Source organism: Gobio gobio (assembly GCF_949357685.1).
Source record: "Gobio gobio genome assembly, chromosome: 6".
Taxonomy (NCBI): Eukaryota; Metazoa; Chordata; class Actinopteri; order Cypriniformes; family Gobionidae; genus Gobio; species Gobio gobio.
In genome coordinates, this window is record NC_137102.1 from 44,607,727 (window position 1) to 44,628,984 (window position 21,258).

Below are 21,258 nucleotides of genomic sequence, written 5' to 3' on the forward strand. Positions count from 1 at the left end.
TACAAACTCAAAATTCTTCCTGTGAAAACCGTTTTGAAATTGGATTTTGCGTTACCATGGAAATGGTACTTTAAATTCTTTTAGCAGGCTCCTCCCCTAGTGGGCGGTGTCATGTTTCATATTACAACATTTATTTTAACTACTTTATAATCAAAATCTTTTCTAATCTTGACAAAACACATATCGTCAGAAAGGTCTGAGTCTCAAGGTTCCATATTTGGTGACCGTTTTGTGATGGAAGTGACATTTGGACAGAAAATTACAGGAAAATGCATAAAAAAAACAATCAATGGAATTTAAATGACACTCGTGGCTATTTTTGGTATTGCGCCTAAACAAAATCGAATGGGAACTTACATTTGTGTGATATCAACTTCAAATTTGGAACACAACTTGGTTAGACATATGGCTTTGATTTTAGATTAAAACATTTTTGTAAAATATATATTTTATGTAAAATAAAAATATTTAGTACAGTATTTTTTATTTACAGTAAATTTAAACTTCCATAACTTTTTCATACTTTCATATTTTGAATTGCTTTCACTTCAGCAATAATCTGCCGAGAGTTAAAACAATACCAAACTTAGGTCTATATTCCAAAGTATTCTTGAATTCTACAAAGTATTCTACAGCCCTTTAAGTTTGGATAGTGCATTTTCATGTGTATTCTCAAAAAGGGGGGTGACAGTTAAGGGGTTAAAAAAAGTGCATAAAGACATCCATATGAATAGAGTAGTTTAATATAAGTCTTCTGAAGAAGCATGTGATAAACATATTTAATTTAGGCTTTTATTCACATATGAACATTGATCAGTGCACACAGCACAGAGAGTAAATCATGACAGAATTTTCATTTTGGGGTGAACTAACCCTTTAAGGCACACTTTTGTTAGCAATATATTAATAAATCATTGAATCAAACTGCAAACAAATGATGCAAGATGATGCTCAAAACAAACCTCACTTTTCTGAGTTATTTTTGAACCTATTTTGTTTCCTTGAACACTTAATTTGTGCTATCTTTCTTCAAAATAAATGCCATTTGTTTTGACATTTTGTTATCGAATGCAAAGACATGCAAACATTGTAAATACTTTTTTGGAGCCACTGTATACCCAACTGAGGAGTCATAATATCTAGTCAATCTGATTGAGCAAGGACAAAATAGGGCGCCATTACCTTTTAGTCTGCGGAACCGACCGGTCTGTGTATTTTCTCAATGTTACCTGCAGGCTCTCTGAATATAAAAATAAAAACAAATGAAGACTTCAGATGCAAAAGCCTCTAAGTCCGTCTGACGTTTTTCTTTAAAATAAGCATTTTTGTCAGGCTTCTGTGTATAGCTTTCTACCTAAGAACCGGTACTTCTGAATGGGCTGAGACTGGGATTTAGTGGGTTTGAAGTCAAAGTATTTTATGAACGTATACTATATGCGGAGAGCATTCACTCAGTATTGTGATCTCATTTTTGACCGAAGTGGCTTTTAGAGGCTTATGCATCTGAACTCTTCAAATACACAATTTAAGGTCATTTATGATGATTCATAACAAATGAATTTACTGGCTATGCAGGAAAATGTGAACATGCATGGCAATTATGGTGCGCAAACAAGCAACCATCTCTTTAACAATGGGCCCAGTTTATCAATGAGGAAGATCTTGATTTCTGGAAGGGTTCACAGACCTGGTTAATCAGCAGTGAGATCCTGAAGTCATCAGTCAACATGCTGTGTTCCAACTTCTGACGGCAAATGCTTCATGGGGATCCTAATGAGACTTCTGGCACCAAAACCTATTCGTCTTGGCTAATCAAGTGAAAACTCATAGACTATATAGCCTGTCTAATCAACTGTGCGCACATATATTTACTGGCTGACACACACATCACTAACTAAATGTGTTAACCAAGGAAACAAGGTTTGGCTGGTTAGCAAGACCCTGTTAGGCACTACTGGTAAATGTGGTCATAAAAAGCATCTTTCTTGGACATTCAAATTTAGCCATTAGCCATTGTCAAATAATAACAACTTTTACAAGCAACACACAAATTGGTAAAATGTTTGTATAGCAGGGAATGCTAACGGGCAGCTTTATAGACTATTTGTAGGTTTTCTTGGTGTGAACACACCATCGCTGACCTCAGGCTAATGATCTAAACATAGAGCAGAGTCTGTTCTGTGGTTTGTAGCCAAAGGCTAATTCAGACTGCTACAATGAACACCAACCTGTAAGGTTTTGTCAGATCATTGTGTTTGTTATGGCAGTGTGATAATGACTAAACAAAATCCAACAGCTTAGAAGGTTGGAAATGTTAGCGTTTGCTGGTGCATGTGTGAATTAACCACTCACAAACCAAAAAGACACAACATAGACATCCTTCAACCGGTCTAAGATGTCAATGTATAGCAATGAACTCCTAAAAGACATTGAATTGATGTTATCAAAAGAAAAGTACACTGCTTTGTTCCCTCCGCCATAAGCTTTGTATCTGAGTCACTTTGAACAATTAACTATTAAAACCTAGCGTGTTCTTCATGTTCTTGGATTGTTTGCTGTCAGTGGCTCATAGAGTAAGAGCGCCACCCAATGGCTCACCACATTACTGCAGCATGAACATGGCTGCATGCTAAAGTAGCAAAACAAATGTCTGAGAATGTTGTTTGCTCGTTCATTATATAGAAATGCCATCAGTACATTTTGAGAAGGGTATATTTTAAAATGAAGGAATAAAACACCTAGCCGTTTTAGCCTACTACAGAGACAACTGACCAGCACATAAGGTCTATAGAAAAGACAATAGGACACACAGAGCCAAACTGTGAAGTGAGAATGACAGAAAGGTTGTGGAGGAGTGCAGCAAGGGTGTACCATCACCTGCTGACCCAACCTGCTAGAAGATGAAGGCTAGAAACAGAGGTCAAGGCACCTGTATGGATGAGAGACTTAACAGGAAGGCTGGGTCAGGATAGTCATGGCATGAAAGGCAAACAGATGCCACATTTTGCTCCTCAAGATTTACCACAATGGGCAGTCATCAGCTCAGAACTGCTCTTTATATTAGCATGACAACTCATCCACTTAATGGCTGTGTCCGCAACCTGAAAAAAACGGTAGAAAGACATCAAGGTATGTGTGATTCACCATGAGTGGTGAATCAATTACGTAATAAGTAAATCAATTTATTTTTAAATGTCTGACGTATAATTGTATTTAATCATATTATATATATTTTGAAATATAAAAATAACCATTTTCATCATTAAATATTCACTACAATTCACTTGAGTTCATTAGGACTGAGCAGCAAAGCAGATAGTTCTAGTTTTGGACAAAACCAAGGATCTGGTCTGAAGTGAACTGAAACTGAAACAGTACTTAAAAAGAGCTGTATTTGCTACATAAACATATAGCATATAAACTAGTGCTGTCAAATTGATTAATCACATCTTTTATGTTAGTTGTGATTAATCACGATTAATCGATTTGACAGCACTAATATAAACATACACTATATTTCCAAAAGTTTTGGGAAGCCTGCCTTAACATGCACATGAACTTCTTAATCCGTAGGGTTTAATGGAGTTTGCCAACCCTTTTCAGCTATAACAGCTTCAACTCTTCTGGGAAGGCTTTCCATAAGGTTTAGGAGTGTTTATGGGAATTTTTGACCATTCTAATAGAAGCGCAATTGTGAGGTCAGGCACTGATGTTGGACAGTAATGCCTGGCTTGCAGTCTGCGCTCTAATTCATCCCAAAGGTGTTCTATCAGGTTAGAGGTCAGTCAAGATCCTCCACACCAAACTCTCTCATTCATGTCTTTATGGACCTTGCTTTGTGCACTTTTGTGCAGTCATGTTGGAACAGAAAGGGGCCATCCCCAAACTGTTCCCACAAAGTTGGGAGCATGAAATTGTCCAAAATGTCTTGGTATGCTGAAGCATTAAGAGTTCCTTTCAAACCCTGAAAAACAACTCCACACCATAATCCCACTTCCACCAAACTTTACACTTGGCAGAATGCAGTCAGGCAACCACCATAATCCATAATAACTGTTGATTTTTCATACAGAAAAGTGTTTTGCATCATTCAAAACTGTGATTAATCACGATTAATTGATTTGACAGCACTAATATGAACATTTAAATTAGGTTAAAGCTACACTGTGTAACTTTTTTAGTTTATTCTTAGCTAAAAACACTTAGTTCTTTCAAAAATATATGTGCTCATTAATGTATATTTACTTCTTTCAATTAATAAAGTATTCTCGTAAGTTTATAATATGCCATTGAAAATACATACGGTAATGGGTTCGAATGCCGGTCGCCATGTTGCCCCTCCATCTTGAAAGTACATCAGCCAAAGAGGGACATACCCGTGAATTCAAGCTTCGCCTTTCGCGTTTTAACACTCAATGGCACAGTGTCGAATGTGGACGAGGTCGAACTGGAAGCCATGTTAATCTTGGACTAAATCGGCCACCGAAGGAGTTCAAACGAAATCGGAATTGAGAGGAAGAGAAACTGATATTCACTGGATGGTCATATACCTTGTAACCGCTAGATGGGGGAAAATATCAATGTAGCTTTAATGATGCAAAAGTACATTTGTTAATATTTTGAATTAACTTTTATTTGTATTACTTTTATTTTTGACTATTGTGTGTTTATCATTATATTTCAATTTAGCTTTTATTTTATTTTTAAATTTCAGTTTTGGTTTAATTTTAGTACTTCAGTGCTTAGTTCAGTTAGTTGCCACATTCTAATTATATGTTTGGCAACAGTTCTTCTTACCCTAATTGATGGAGTGTGCAGCTTTTCATTTCTTAAACAACTATGTAAGAAGACACATCATGGCTATATTCCAGAATGACAATGTTCAATCAGACTCAAAAATCATTTTCATACATGAATTGACACCTCTGAGTCCAGATCTTAAATTCATTGAAAGTCTTCGGGATGTGCTGGAGGAGACTTGACAGAGTGCTTGACTCTTGCATTGTCAATACAAGATCTTGAAAAAAAATCTTGATGGAAATAACATCACAATATTTATTTTTGATAAAGATCTTGTATTGACAATGCAAGAATCAAGTACTCTAGGCAGCGTATGTTTATTTTTAATAGTTTTGGTTAACAATAACGGTTTTGACTCTCTTGCACTAAGGCAGATCAAATCTGCACAATGGCATAGAACCTGGCAATCAGATTGTATCTTGCAATTTGTCCAAATCTCTTTCCATTTGTGTGTGCCACATGAGCTCAGCAGACTACTTGGCTGTTGAACATTTATCAATAAACTCTGTGAATTCACTGCAGCAAACGAGATAAAGCCCAGTCCCAGCTGGCAAAAGACTACTAAAACTGTTCTCCTGCTGGGCTGAGGACGACATGGGTACAGGCGGCACACGGACAGCCTCCTGGCCTAGACCGACAGCCGTTAGCGAGATCAAAGAGTAGCCGGCACCGAGGGCAGAAGGCATCAAGATGCCTGTATACCCAGACAAGGGACGTGGCTTAACAGATGTGGGTGTTGGTCATTACTATCAGTGATCCGTTTTAATGTGCCCGCAGAGTAAGGGACGGCTGACCAGTGCCATCTGGATAGAGACGGAGAGACACGCTCTCCCTCCCTCTGTTTCGGCTCTGGAGCCACGGAGTCTCCCCCAGCAACAGGAGGGCTGCCCATTTTCTGTCCGTCTCAGTCCGTCTCGTCCAATATGACGCCGCTACCTCACTTCTCGCTCTCTCTCTCTCGTGAGGCCTGAGATCACCATGACCAGCGAGCAGAGAGGAACGAGACAGCAGTGAGACTCGACTAACCAACGGAGTAAAGGACACAAAAGAAGGGAAGAAAGACAGGAAAGATAAAACCATGGGGAGAGAGAGAGAGAGAGAGAGAGAGAGAGAGAGAGAGAGAGAGAGAGAGAGAGAGAGAGAGAGAGACGGGAGTGGGGTAAGGACAGACAGCACAAACTCATCTAGATGCAAATTCATCCTCCTAAAAAGAGGTCTGGAGAAAAAAAGCGGCCAAAGCAGAGGACGAGCAGTCTGCGCCTAATGTACAGAAATAAATGGCATGCGCGTTGTCATGGTAACTATGAACTGACAGAGAGAAAGAGTGGATCCAGGCTAAAACTATCATCTACATGTAAATGATCCTCTTTCTGGCTCCACTGCTCCGCTCTCAATTGATATTGACAGACTTTTTGTTTTTTCTTCCTCTGTAAATAGAAACAGTAACTCTTTATGCTCCTTGTCAGGAGATTTCACCACTGAAATAACTGAAAACTTCTCACACACTTCCGAAACGGAATGACGCGATGAATCTAGATCATTGTCATTATAATAAAACCCATCCAAGTGATTCAAACATGTACAGTACAGTTCACATGTTTGGAGTCGGCTGCATTTAACAAAAAAAATTATATGATTGCGAAATATTACTACAATTTAAAATAATGGTTTTCTATTTTAATATATATTTTATACATATTTATATACATTCTAATATGTCAAATATAATGTCTTATTATTATCAAATGTGCAGCTTAATAATTTTGTAACCAATACATTTTTTCAGGATTCTTTATTGAATATAAACTTTTTAAAACAACATAATTTGTTTGAAATAACATTCATTAACTTTTCTAACGTATATACATATGAACATTTATAAATGTTTGTACTGTCACTTCTGATTTAATGAATCACTGCTTTTTTTAATCTTATGGTAGTAGTCTAATAACATGGTACTAATGATAACATATGACTATACACTAGCATTTTTACTGTACACGATTCTTCAAAAGTATTTCAAAACAATATCATGCACATGTCCAAAAACCATGGTATTACGGAGTCCAAATAATAGCAATACCGTGGTACTTCTAACCATCTGCACCCTTCACAAGTCATTAAACCATTGAATGGAGTCAAGGACACTTTTGTAGTGCAATAAATAGGGTTTGAAGAGTTTAATTGACTTCATCACAAAGGGGAAATGAGCTCTTATTTGTCTACATAACTGCATTGTTAAAGATCATTTGTGAGCCTGATATTATAATGTCAAAACATTAGAAAATGTTCTGAAAAAAAAACATTAATGATCAATGATAGATCACTGTCCCGCCGATGTAAGTGATTGTCCAAATAACAAGAAATTGCATCACACACAGGAGTGATTTCAAGTTTTAAATATGAACAGTTTGGTATGAATTTTTCATGTACATAGTAAAATGGCAAAAGTTACCATGGCATATTTGACACTGAATGTGCAATAAGATGTTGAGAAGGCACAGATAGGATGCATCTTTCTTTTCTTCACATCCAAGCAAAGGCTGAAAACATGGTTGGATTTGCTTGTGCTTAAAAGTGTTATACCAGTTTCCATGATAAACAATGGGGATGTTTAGTTATTTACTCACCCTCAAGTTGTTCTAAACCTGCATGAAGTTTTTTCTTCTGTTGAAAAAAATGGAAGATATTTTGAAGAATGCTGATAACCAAACAGTTGCTGGTCCCCATTGACTTCCATAGTATAGAAAAAAACACTATGGAGGTCAATGGTGAGCAGAAACGTTTGAGTTATCAGCGTTCTTCAAAATATCTTATTTTGTGTTCAGCAGATTCATACAGGTTTACTTGAGGGTGAGTAAATGATGACAGAATTTTCATTGTGGGGTTAACTATCCCTTTAAATGTGCCAGAGACAGAGCATCTAAAACAAGGTAATAATCATCAATCTCTCTATGGTCATAGTTTTACTACTGGATTGTGCTGCCATCACTTGGTAGAATAATGCATTGCAATGAGTGGAGTTTTTTCTTTATTTCTAAAAGAGAGTTCAAAATCTTTAAATGATAATAAAATATAATTATTATTTTTTTTAAATAATATTTGAAATAACTGAATTATTAGCACCAGACTGCATCCATTTGGTAAATCTTTTATTACAAAACATTGTCATCCCACAATTAATCTTACAGTAATTCCAAAGGATCATAGTTTTGACTGAATCAGTCCCTTTTCCCCATATTGAGTGTACTCCGTAAAAGAACAGTAGATAAACCACAAGACACTGTAATGTACCTCTCAAACAGAACGAAGCACAAGGCACTGCACAAGCCCCGCTTTTCACTTTAAAATCGGACAGACTGTGGGATCTAATGGCGATTTCCAGGTAATAACCAGAGATGAAAAAGTCTGCGCACATCTATATTACCTGAATGCAGGAGAGAGAAAAACCCCAGCCCATGGATTATGATCAAATGTATGAAGCTAGTGGTCATTCTCAAACATACAAGAGCATTACCACAGAAATGGACGTGGCCCAAAAAAAAAAAAAAAAAAAGGTGACCGCACCAAATGAGTTATTGAAATCCAGTGATACTAAAATAAAACTAACAAAAACTAAATTTTAACAACAGCCTTACCGGCTAGCAGCGTCTCTAGAGCAAGTTGGTGTTTCTTTGCCCTCTCGTGATCTTCTAAAAACATCAGTTTAATCCTGTAGGGCTAAAAGGACCATTGACTGACTTTCATTTACTGAATGCCATTATGAATCATTTTAATGTGGAGTAGGCATGAACAAACATTAGGCTGTGACAACACTACTGGAGCTTTTCAATGCCCACAGAGATTTATCAGTAAATTCAAATTTCCTTCTGCAGAACAGAAAAAAATTATTTAGCGGTGATTAAATCGACGGAATAGCTTGTTCCTGAGTTAAAAGGTCTTTTGATGCGTCTCTTTGAAGAGTGATGCGATTTTAACATTATGGAAACACCACAAAACAGACCAGAGATGGCTTGTTTAGCAAAAGATTCTCTCACTGAACTGTGCTGTGCTTTAAAGTCTAACTATTATGAGATCGCTTTGTTGCCGTGGCATTTCGACACCATGGGTGGCTTTTAAATGAACAGTCTGCATTTCTTGTTTCATGATTTAATAATCATTTTCGCGAGATCGAGTCAGTGCCTGATATTACAGCTAAGAGGGACGTTTATCAAATCTGTTTTAATATTAAAATTGCGCACATGCAGTTTCTTGTTCAATTAAGTTATTCCCTATGGTACTTACTTTAACCAATCAGAGTGCTCTAGTGGAACTGGTATTGTTTATGGCGAATGCAACTGTACCAGGCCCAGACGGGGGTTAAACATCAAAAGTGCCTAGAGAGGGGAGATGTCCTCTGTGTGTGTCGTTTACCCAAAACCTCCACAAACATTCAGGTACAAAAGAGGGAATTTTGCATTAATTCTGTTCAAGTCAAGTTCAGCACGAATGTCAACCCATTCCTGGAGGATAGGCTTGGTTTAAAAAGGGTGAAGAAAAGACGACTCTTTGAACAGAGTCCCCTCTTCTTCGGTCGCAGAGCATCAGCTCAAAGCTCTATGTGTGTGTCACCACCTGACAGAGAGAAAGAGTGAGGAAGAGCAGAAAGAGGCACAAATTATGAAAATAATTAGAAGAAGGTATTTGGCACTTTCCACAATTAGGCTACATTTTGTTGTTCTATTACATTTTTAAAGAGAAAACTAGATATATGTTAGATAAACATTAAATTAACATTTATACACTACCATTTAAAAGTTTGGGGTCAGTGAGATTTGTTTTTTGAATTAAATGAATACTTTTATTCAGCAAGAACACATTCAGTTGATCAAAATTGAAGGTAAAGACATTTATGATACAAAATATGTCTATGTCAAATAAATGCTGTTCTTTTGAACTTTCTACTCCTCAAAGAATGCTGAAAATATATATAAATCACAGTTTCCACAAAATATTAAACTGTTTTCAACATTGGTAACAATAAGAAATATTTATTGAGCACCAAATTAGCATAGAATGATTTCTGAAGGATCATGTGACACTGAAGACTGGAGTAATGATGCTGAAAATTCAGCTTTGCCATCACAGGAATAAAAATCACATTTAAATTGGTTTTATTTTTTTTAAATAGAAAGTTATTTAAAATGGTAATATTTCATAATATTAATGTTTTACTGTACTTTGTTATAAAATAAATGCAGCTTTAGTGAGCAAAACTTCTTTTAAACATTAAAAAAATCTTATAGACTCCAAACTTTTGATACAGTAGTGTATAATAATGTCATAATTTTGATATATGATGAATAGATATTCAATTCATTGTAAGGAAAACTGAATTGTTGAATTCTAGTCATTTTAATTACCAAAAAGTTAATAACAATTTTCCTCCATCAAAACAAAGCAACATTATTTTAATTGCGACACCAATAACATAACGTAGACCCTGAAACTCATAAAATAATAAAAAAACAAAAAAACAAAGCAATGTATTTATGTATGTTTACATATGTATTTATGTATGTCATATTTACATTTTATATATTTTAATTTTGCTATTTATTTCATGTTTATTGTAAAAACACAATCACATTTTAAATTGTGCAGACTTGCCGCAAACTTTGGTAACAGGGTTGCATAAAAGAAAAAAAGAATTAAAGAAAAATTATTTGAAAAAAATAAGCTTGTACTCATGAAGTTGACGAACATTTGTAAGAATTTAAATTCCTATTTTGTACCATAATCGTGGAAAGTGCCATTCAACAGATTAAAACATCTCAGTGACAATCACTTCCACAAAGAAAAAGGAAGAGGACAGATTGGTCTCACCTGGGTGTTTTCTGTCTGTTTGCTGATAGCTGTCTGTGGTGCCTCTCTCTTTCTCCCCCAGGAAGTTGTTGTAGATTCTCTTTAACTCCTGGTCATAGTCGCTCCACTCGGCTACTATTCGCACTGCAGCGTTCAGCTTTGGCTCTTTTGTCTGTGGGTTGTTGCACTAAAACAGACAAATACAAGTGTCAATGTCGACAAACATAACATGGAAAACAAAATAACACTGAAAACAGTTGTAGTTGCTTTTTGTGACAGAAATGTACCATTTACCGTTATCATTGGGTCTCATTCACTAAGCATGTGTACGCACAATTTTGTGCATGAACTCTGCGTACGAACATTTTCACAAAACAAATCATGATTCATCAATAACTTTCATTCTAAAATATATTCTAAATGTAGAGAAAATGTAAGAACAACTAAAACCTCTGGCCTTATAAAGATGTTAAGACGAAACATAGATAGATATAGATCTATACTGTATACGGCATATAAAATAGTAAAAGGTGCGTTAGCTCAAGCTGCGAGGTAGCTCTGCATAAAAACGCAGATACGTGCATGTAAAGCTGGCTAATCAGAGGTCTTCAATGTCCGTATAAAAGGTGTCTATTGCATTTGTACTTGTTTTGAGGATGACACTCAGGATCTTTCTGTGCATGCTCTTTGGCGAGAATGCGTCTGTAGAGAGCGTCATGTTCGCTGAGAGTGAGGAAAGAAAAGGGTGTGTGGAATGCCCTTATATAGACATGGATTGGGTATGTTTTATGTAAATGACTTACCTCGGGCACACGGTCACTCATTTAGAATACCCCGAATTAACCAACATTAGAACAAGGTTACGAACAAATTCATTGTTGTGAATTAGGCAGTACGTTTTTGTGAGAAGTTCAAAATGTGACGAATATTGTACGCAATTATTAGTGAATGAGACCCATTGTGTTCAGAAAGCAATGGACCTACCAAATCTATAGTCTTGGCTTTCTTTTTAGATGCATCATCACACCAGGTCTCACACCAAAGCCACTCCTGAGGAAGTGACTTGATTGGCACCTGGTGGATCATGTTGTTGGGCAGATCCTGAAAGAGGAAAAAACAATCAATGAAGGGCACACATGATTGCGCTCCACATTGATAAAGCCTTTTCTATGTGGGAACCGATACAGGAGAACAATCTAAGAAAGAACGTCCCACCTGGTCCAAGTTGGACAGGCTGTTGGGGTCTTGACTCAGACCCTGGTATTGGCCTCTCAATCTGTCTCCAGCTGCGATCTTCCTGAACTTTTTCAGATCGACCACATATAGAGCACTGAGGAGCACACAAAATCAAATCAAGTCGCATTTATTTGTATAGAACTTTATACGATACAGATTGCTTCAAAGTAGTAAACAGGCAAATAACAGTACTGAAGGTTTAGTTCACACTAAAATAAAAATTAAAGGGTTAGTTCAACCAAAAATTTAAATTAGACCATGATTTACTCACCCTCAAGTCATCCTAGGTGTATATGACATTATTCTTTCAGACGAATAAAATCGGAGCTATATTAAAAAAGTCCTGGCTCTTCCAAGCTTTATAATGGAAATGACTTGTTGGGTCATTTTTGAAGTCTATTAAAATGCATCTATCCATCATATAACTGCTCCACACAGCTCCGGGGGATTAATAAAGGCCTTCTGAAGCGAAGTGGCTCGTTTGTGTAAGAAAAATATCCATATTTAAAACCTTATAGACTAAAATAACTAGCTTCCGGCGGTCAGCGGTGCGCAAGTCGACTTACGGCATGCGTATTGATGAACTCGGAAATGCAGAGGATAGAGCAAAACAAAACACCAGTCATGAATTAGAAGTTTAAAACGAGAATTTGTAAAGAGAAATGGCGGAGGATTTCGATATAAGAGAAGAGGGGCTTGAGTTTGTTGCCCAGCCCTATCCGTGAGAGGCGTCAAAGCTTACAATGCTCCTATAACATCGTGTCAGGGGGTTACTCTTTCGCCGTAAGTCGACCTGCATACCGCTGACCACCGGAAGCTAGTAATTTTAGTCTATAAAGTTTTAAATATGGATATTTTTCTTACACAAACGTGCCACTTCGCTTCAGAAGGCCTTTATTAACCCCCCGGAACCTTGCGGAGCAGTTATATGATGGATAGATGCACTTTTATGGACTTCAAAAATAACCCCACAAACAAGCCACTGCCATTATATAGCTTGGAAGAGCCAGGACTGTTTTAATATAACTCAGATTGTATATCGTCTGAAAGAAGAATGTCATATACACCTAGGATGACTTGAGGGTGAGTAAATCATGGGCTAATTTGAATTTTTGGGTGAACTATCCCTTTAAGTTAAATTTACTCACCCTGGAGTTGTTCTAATGTCATATGCTCTTCTTTTATGGACCGAAAAAGGGGAATTAAAAAAAAAAAAAAAATGTCCTGCTCGTGCTCATCAATATAAATGGCAGCGATTAGCAACCAGCATCAATTTGAAAAAATTTTGAAAGTATCACAGAATGATCCCATATGACACATGCAATATATTCCAAGTGTTCTGAAGTATACGATAGAGCTTAGTGAAAAAACAAACCGAAATTTAATTTATCATTTAATGAAAATCTTCAACTTGGCCGTTGGTCTTCTGTGAACGACTGCATGTTTATGAGACTCTATTAGAACCACAGTTCACTCTGACTCACCCAGAACAAGTTGGGAGAAATCAAGATTATTAAAAATGCGACATGAAATCGATCCATGTACTTTCTTCTCTGAGGTGAAAATATCTGTTGTGTTTGTTGCAACAAGAAGTTATCAAGCTCACATCTGTCAACTGTTATTCTGACTGTCATCAGACAACCAGAGTTCCATTCCGGAGATATTCAACACAGTGATGAAAGTGCACAGATACTTTTTGGGGGATTTCTAGGCCTTGTATTTCATCATGTTTTTATTCTTGATTTATTTTTCTGGATGAGTCAGAGTGAACTACAGCGGTAATAAAAACATTACATTTCGGTTTGTTGTTTACCAAAAACCCTATCATATACCCCCAAAACACTTGGAATATATGACAGGTGTTGCATGGGACCATTTTGTGATACTTTTAAAAGCTTGATGCTGGTGGCTATTCACTGAAATTATATGGACATTTTTTTTTATTTCTCCTTTTGTGGTCCGAAAAAGAATGAATGGCTTACTGCGTAACACCAGGGTGAGAAAATTATTAGTTTTTGGGTGAACTATCCCTTTATTGTTGAAAAATTCTTCAATTATGAAACCAATTCCATTTCAGCTACAAAGCAGCTCTATAGTAGACAAATCACTGGAGACACTAGACAGGGCTATCATGACTCTACCGGGCCATTTTAAACTGCCAAAATGACTCAGTTTGATGTGTCTCATCATTTAAAATTAGATGGTAGATGGAAAAGCCCTTCATACCTGATGTGGTATTTACGTCCTGCCAAGTGACTGGCCCAGTAGCCAGACTTCCAGAAACGGTATCCATCCATCTCTCTTCGGCTCTCACAGAAAGGCGTGTAACCATACGGCGCCCCTTCTAAATCAAAGTCCCGCAGCTCCTTCAGGTCTGTTCGAACTATCTGTACGACAAACCACAAAAACATTCATCAATCCTAGACTGACAGACAGAATAAAGAGGTTGATGAAAATGTCGGGGCAAATAGAATCAGGACATGATGCGGTATGACTTAAACGTTTCACAAGAAACAAAATATTCAAATATAATATTTTTATTTATTGTTGTTAGTGCTTATATTTAAACTCCAACTGTATTATTCTTTACCCAAAGGTGGCAGCAGTGCATCATCCAGTGTGTAATGTGCAATGTGCTCGCTCCATTTTACATAACAAACACCCAGGGTTACAACTGCTGTGCACCGATCTGTCTGTACATAAACGTGCAAAAATAATATCATAAGGGCAGACTGGTGCTTGGTGCTCTGCTCACTAGAGACGGGAGGTCATGCCGCACAACTGCATTGCTCTGTTTCTGTACCTGATCCGCATCTACAAAGAGGAACTTGTCCACAGCCAGAGGGAAGAGCACATCGAGAAACAGGATCTTATATCCCCAGATGATCCTTTGTTTTTCCGTCTGCTGGTGAAGCCAACGTGGCCATTTATACTGCACCAACTCGTACTGGAAACCGTACTTCTCTGCCATATATGGAATAAACTCCTGCAAGAGACAAACACATGTAATGTATATACTGTTAATTTTTTTTTAAGAAATTAATACTTTTACTTAGCAAGGTTGTATTAAATTGATCAAAAGTGAGAGTAACGAAAGCCATTTATAATGTAAAAACTAATTTCTATTTCAAATAAATGTTCTTTTGAACTTTTTATTCATCATAGAACTGTTTTTAAGCACCAAATTAGCATATCAGTATTGAGTGATGGCTACCGAAAATTCAGCTTTGAAATAAATGACATTATATAAAATAACACTTTTATTTTAATATATAATTATATATATATATATTGTTTGTACTGTATTTGACAAATAAATGCAAACTTGTAGCCTATATGCCGGGATGCTATATCTTGAATCTAGTACCTTAAAAGTTGGAGACAGGTAGTTTTTGAGAAACCAGAACTTGACCGGTGTCTTGGTGTGTTTGAGCACAGACAGCATCATTATCCTGCAGAGACAGAGAGAGGTCAAAGCTCAACACAGTGTGCCTGCAGTGACAAGCCGCAGAAGAGTTATGCGAGTAACCTTCTAAACTGCATTACACAACCAATAACATTGCCGCTAATAAGACACGGCAAGTCTAGAGATCAGCATTTCAAAAGAGGCCGATTCCCTTTAAAAAAAATATATATATATAATAATATATAAAAAGGAAAATGTCACAAAAAGTCAAGATGTGACCCAAGCCAGGCGGTCACAAAGTTATTGCATTTTCTTAACATGTGAAATTACAAGATGCGTGTCATTTTTCAGTATCACATAAGGATATACACAAGAGGATTTGTCTGTATTACATGTCAAAGCTATAGCATTACGATTCCATTGCATAAGAATTATATTAAAGTCATATATTTGTCATAGCAGAAATGTCAAGATCCATTTGAGAACATGAACAGGGCTCTACACTAACATTTTTGGTCTATGCAAACATCGGCAGCCTTGAGAGATCACTTTATGAACATTTGATAAAAGCAGGCCGGTAGTTCAGGAACATTAAAATCTATGCATCAACCTTTAATAACTGTTAAAAAAACAACTGTCAGGATTCACAAAAGACACATAGTGAAAAATTTGGTTAATTTGCGGCTGACTTTATTGTATATGCATTTGTAGAAGCTTCCCCGTTTCAGACGCACAATTTATGGGAGGAGAGTATTTAAATGAATCATGCAACACAATTTACTAAGGTTTGCGTTCGTCAATTTACTGGTGTTTGTGCCATTTTTTACCACCCAAAAAAAGCATCTTGGTAGATTGCGTTGGTCATAATGGAAATGATCTGGCTACGAACTTTCCACTCCCATTGGCACTTTCATGGGATTGCGGTCTCATGCCAGTTTGCCCTGTTTAGTAAATCTGGCCCTATACATTTATAATGTTATTGATTAAAGTTATTTTACTGGATGGGTCTGAATGTATTTATTAAATAAAAGGGCAAAGGCTTTACTCATGAAAAATAATACCACTGTGACGTTTGCTCAGTAGGCCTAACTTACAGGTTGAAATACAGGTGTTTAGTGCACTACTCTGCAGACAAATTCATAAATCCTACAGGAGCAAAGAAACCGTGAATACTTCCACGTTACTTGATTGGATGTTCCCAGAAGGTTACCAAGCAACGGTTGCATGACCCAATTATTATATTCAAGCAGAATACCTTAATTTCACATTCGGGTGTACATTCAAATATTATTTTTTTTGCTTTACAAATAGCAGGATATGCCAGAATGGACTAAGAAATCCATCCATGTGGACACAAACAATTAAAAAAAGAGCAAATGGCATTAAAGTGAATAGCTAGAAGCAAACTTTCACAAAAAGCAGGGAGATTTTATTCTGATGCCATTATAAATGCAGTATTAAGCATAGGCGGAGTTTGGACCAGAGCCAATGATTTTGTCTGAGCTATGAATAAAATAAAATAAAAAATATATAATTAATATTTTCTCATTTATGTCTTATCTTATCCTTTTAGTGTAGAATGAGTAAAACTGATTGTTTTTAGGATGACAATAATTGTTAAAAGTTACATTTTTAGGCCAATTAATTTTCTAAGGCTGCTCTACCTCAGTGGCCTAACAACACTCGTCAATGTCAAAATGATCGAGATGGCCAATCAAATCAAAGAAGGCGGGGCTTACTGTCACTGTCACACATGCAACGCGAGTTCTCAGACAACTGTTTTATGTTAGAAATGTTCAGCTACTGACAGTAACAGACTGCAAACTACGCCATTTTGAATCTAAAAAATGCGATCATGATTCATGTAATTCATAAATGAATGTGACAAAGAGGCAAAAAAAAAATTCATTTTCTACATAGGTCTATTAGACATACGAATAAGAGTGAACTCTTTTAAAATAAAATATTTTAAAATAGTTTAAATTGATTACTTCAAAAACTACAATTAGACCTAGAACTTTACCATTCATATTTATTTATTCCCTTAAATCCCTTTCAACTCCTTTATTATTATTATCAGGGTGATGATTTGTGAAAAAAAACAGAAGGGGGATGCTTTTTTTCCCTTTAAAAATAAATCACACAGTGGAGCTATAGACTATTTTTTGGCAGCTGTTACATTTTTTTCTTTTTTACAATAAATATTCTGATTTAACTTTGAGCTAAATATATTAGCTTCGATATTTGACGACTATTTACAATGACATGATTCTTAATTTCTGATAGGAATGTAAAATCTATCTGTAGCCTAGTTATTAATATTTTGAATACAATAACAAGACACAAACCTGTACATATTCAATCGCGTTTGCTCCCATTTATTTTTGATCACAGTGCCTCAGTACACAAGGCTACAAACTTTTAGTCCACATTTGGAGAAATATGTAGGCGATTCACACGTTTACCTCATATTTCTTTAGATAGAATAGAACCATTAATTTCTTAATGACTCATAGAAAGACGATTCTCAGCCGATCCATTAGTCAATATTGCGTGATAATAATTTACCTTACCATGTCTGCAAATTTCAGCGTTGTGTCTCATTATACATTTATGCGTCCGTTATTATATATAATATTTGCATAAGGTCGCAATAGAGTGAATTTTGAGCAGAAACATTGCATTAATCTCATACTGGCACTCTGAAATAGATTAATGGTGCGTGCTGACTTTCTGAAAAGCTCTGCATGGATTGAGGCGTGTGAAACAGGAGATGCGAACGCTAACAGTTAAAGTCCATTTCTAATTGTATTGTTGGGGGGGGGGGGGGGGGGGTCATTATTATTTATAATAATAATATAAAGTATACCCAAGGTGCCCCCCCCAAGCACATAAGTGAAACTTCGCTTATGGTATTAAGTGTATGCAAGTCACTTGCATACTGTAGGTGTGACCAAATCACTTCTTCACATTTTACAGTAAATTTCACTTGCAATGCTGGCACTGTAAAAAAAAATCCTTCTGAAAAGCAGTTGTTTTACCTGAGGAACCTCTCGTACAAGTGACCAGAGGCCACAGAGAAAATGTTGATGACATCGTCTTTCTCCTGTTTGGGTTCTTCTGGCTTTGAAGCACCAGTAAAACCCCTGAAAGAGAGAAAGAAAGAATAATTGAATAGGCAAATATTGTAAGTGAGTGCTAAAGTAGAACTGAACAGGCAACAGAACTGGCGGGTTTGTACCTGGTTAGAGATGTCCAGAATCCAGACTCGTTCTCATGGGCACCATCACTAAGAAGCTCCTCATTCATCATATCAGGCTTTTTCTGCACCTGTGAACATGAAATAGGGCAACAGAATCTATGCATTAAATCCCATTGCACTAATGTGGAGCACATGTAATTGCAACACTCTGTGAGCCACTTGCGGTTGAAGACTAAATTGTTATTCTGATTAAGAAATGAAAGCTTCATTCAGAGTTTTGGTGTAGACAAGGGTGACTAAAAAAATGTATTAGTAAAAAGTTACTAGCTAGCTCGGAATTGAATAATAATGCTAACCAACCCTACATTTTTAAACAGTAGTGCACATCATTTCATAAATTCTATCTCAGGTAGATGTTCAGCTAGGAAGCTAAAATTGTGTCCTGTACTGTTGCAACTTCAGAACTCCATGTGACAACATTCTAAAAAATGTCTAAATTCTTTGTTATAACCACAAAAATTGTTTTTATGCAAATGCTAAATGTTCTGCAACCATTAGGATAAATCAGGGACATTACATTTATTTCTCAACGTCAACGTGCCACCCACTGGCAAGTGAGGTTAATTTTACATATAGTGAACATCACTGCCAACTTTTGATGAGGAACCAATAATCCAAACCCTGAGACAAGCACTGCTGCATAAACAAACACATTCCCCTACGGCCCATGCTGTATACTTAATGCGACAATGTGTCAAAAATGCAGATATTTATAAACACACACTCATCCCAGTCCACATTCTTAATCCACCCACAGCCCCACAGGAAACAGCAGACCTCACATAGGACACACACCCACACACCTGCTGACATGTGACAGCTTGTCAGATATTAGAGTATATACAGGAAAAGTGAAGACACTCTCGCTCTCCATCTCTCCAGTCGAGCAGAAATGGAAGGAATATCTCACACGCTCTTGTCTAAAGCTGCCCCAAGAACATTCATCTCCGCTAATACCCTCAAACTACGTGACCTCGCCCCGACATCTTATTCAGACAGCCATTACTTACTTTCACTTTAATGATCTTGCTCTTGAAGTTGTTGAGGACAACGATTAAATCATCAGCTTCTGCTGGAGAGTCTGTGCCATCGTGACTGTGACAGGGGAATTAAAATAGTGAACCGACAAATCAAGTGAAGAGATTATTAAGACAGGCAGACGTCTGACACGCCATAACAGGGTACCTGTAGATTTTGTAGATATCATCCGACCTGCCTTTCCGCAGTCTGAGAATCCAGGCTCCTGGGTTTGCTTTCAGCTGGAAATAACCCTGTTAAATATGATCACAGAAAGGGACAGTGACGTCTCAGACAATTATTGAGGCAATTATTTCCCAAATGAGTCTGTGATGTCCACTCACCAGGTTGGCCATGACAATGGTGTCGACAATGACAGGGTCGGAGGCAGTGCCCAGAGTGAACTGCAGCCCACGAGGCGGCTGACCCGTTGTTACATCAAAGCAATGCCCCTCCAGTAATAAATATTCCAACTCGTACTCAGCGGCCACGACACTGTCAACCTGCACAGAAGAGGATGTGACATTATTATTAACGAACACAATAATGAATATTTGCCTATGGTTTATAATGTATTATATTATATAAAATGTATTTGGTAGTGTACAAGAAAACTAATGTGTGTTTGTTATAATATAATAACTGTGCTTTAAAGAAAACTACTCAAAGAAGTGGCAGCTGATATACATACACACACATACTGTGTGTTTATATACACCGATCAGGCATATCATCATGACCTAACATTGTGTTGGTCCCCGTTTTGCTGCCAAAACAGCCCTGACCCGTCGAGGCATGGACTCCACTAGACCCCTGAAGGTGTGCTGTGGTATCTGGCACCAAGATGTTAGCAGCAAATCCTTTAAGTCATATAAGTTGCGAGGTGGGGCCTCCATGGATCGGACTTATTTGATCAGCACATCCCCCATATGCTCGATTGGATAGAGATCTGGGGATTTTGGAGGCCAAGCCAACACCTCAAACTCGTTGTGTTCCTCAAACAATTCCTGAACCATTTTTGCTTTGAGGCAGGGCGCATTATCCTGCTGAAAGAGGCCACAGCCACCAGGGAATACCATTTCCATGAAAGGAACTACAAAGGAACCACCACACGCACACATCCACATGGATGGCAGGACCCAAGGTTTTCCAGCAGAACATTTCACAAAGCATCACACTGCCTTTGTTGGTTTGCCATCTTCCCATAGTACATCCTGGTGCCATGTGTTCCACAGGTAAGCGACGCACACGCACACGCACCCGGCCATCCACATGATGTAAAAGAAAACGTGACTCATTAGTAGGGTTGGGTACCGTTCACATTTTAACCGGTAACGGTACCGGTACCTGAAATTCGGTACCGGTACCCAACAGTACCTTTTTTCGGTACTTTTGGGATGTTTACATAAATAACTATAAAGAACCTGTAAGTCATTTATAAAAGTGTTATTGACATTATGCCAGAGCTGCCCTGGTCTTTGTCTGCCATTGTCTGTGATGTTTGATTACTGTAATATTTACTAGTAAATATTAGGCTACTAGCTACTTAATTTAATTCATAAAAACAACCATATTATTATTTTTTCTTTTTAATTTCATTTCTATTAAAAGATTATGTGTTACAAATGATGTGTTATGTATTTTCTGGTAATCAAATGAAGACATAAGACATTCATTTAATGTATCTTTTAAT

At 37.1% G+C, this 21,258-nt stretch overlaps 1 protein-coding gene across 1 annotated transcript in view; it reads right to left on the minus strand.

Moving 5' to 3' along the window:
• Positions 1-7,935: 7,935 nt before the first annotated feature.
• uggt1 (UDP-glucose glycoprotein glucosyltransferase 1) overlaps positions 7,936-21,258 on the minus strand; it is a 45,703-nt gene continuing 32,380 nt past the window's right edge. Inside the window, exons 29-40 of the mRNA XM_079819839.1 lie at positions 19,910-20,068; positions 19,734-19,819; positions 19,559-19,643; positions 18,528-18,616; positions 18,328-18,432; positions 15,248-15,332; positions 14,684-14,866; positions 14,107-14,267; positions 11,860-11,974; positions 11,629-11,745; positions 10,666-10,831; positions 7,936-9,414 (exon numbers count right to left, since the gene is read on the minus strand). Coding sequence (XP_079675965.1) covers positions 9,389-9,414; positions 10,666-10,831; positions 11,629-11,745; positions 11,860-11,974; positions 14,107-14,267; positions 14,684-14,866; positions 15,248-15,332; positions 18,328-18,432; positions 18,528-18,616; positions 19,559-19,643; positions 19,734-19,819; positions 19,910-20,068 — 1,377 coding nt within the window. The 3' untranslated portion in view covers positions 7,936-9,388. The remainder of the gene's footprint in view (positions 9,415-10,665; positions 10,832-11,628; positions 11,746-11,859; positions 11,975-14,106; positions 14,268-14,683; positions 14,867-15,247; positions 15,333-18,327; positions 18,433-18,527; positions 18,617-19,558; positions 19,644-19,733; positions 19,820-19,909; positions 20,069-21,258) is intronic.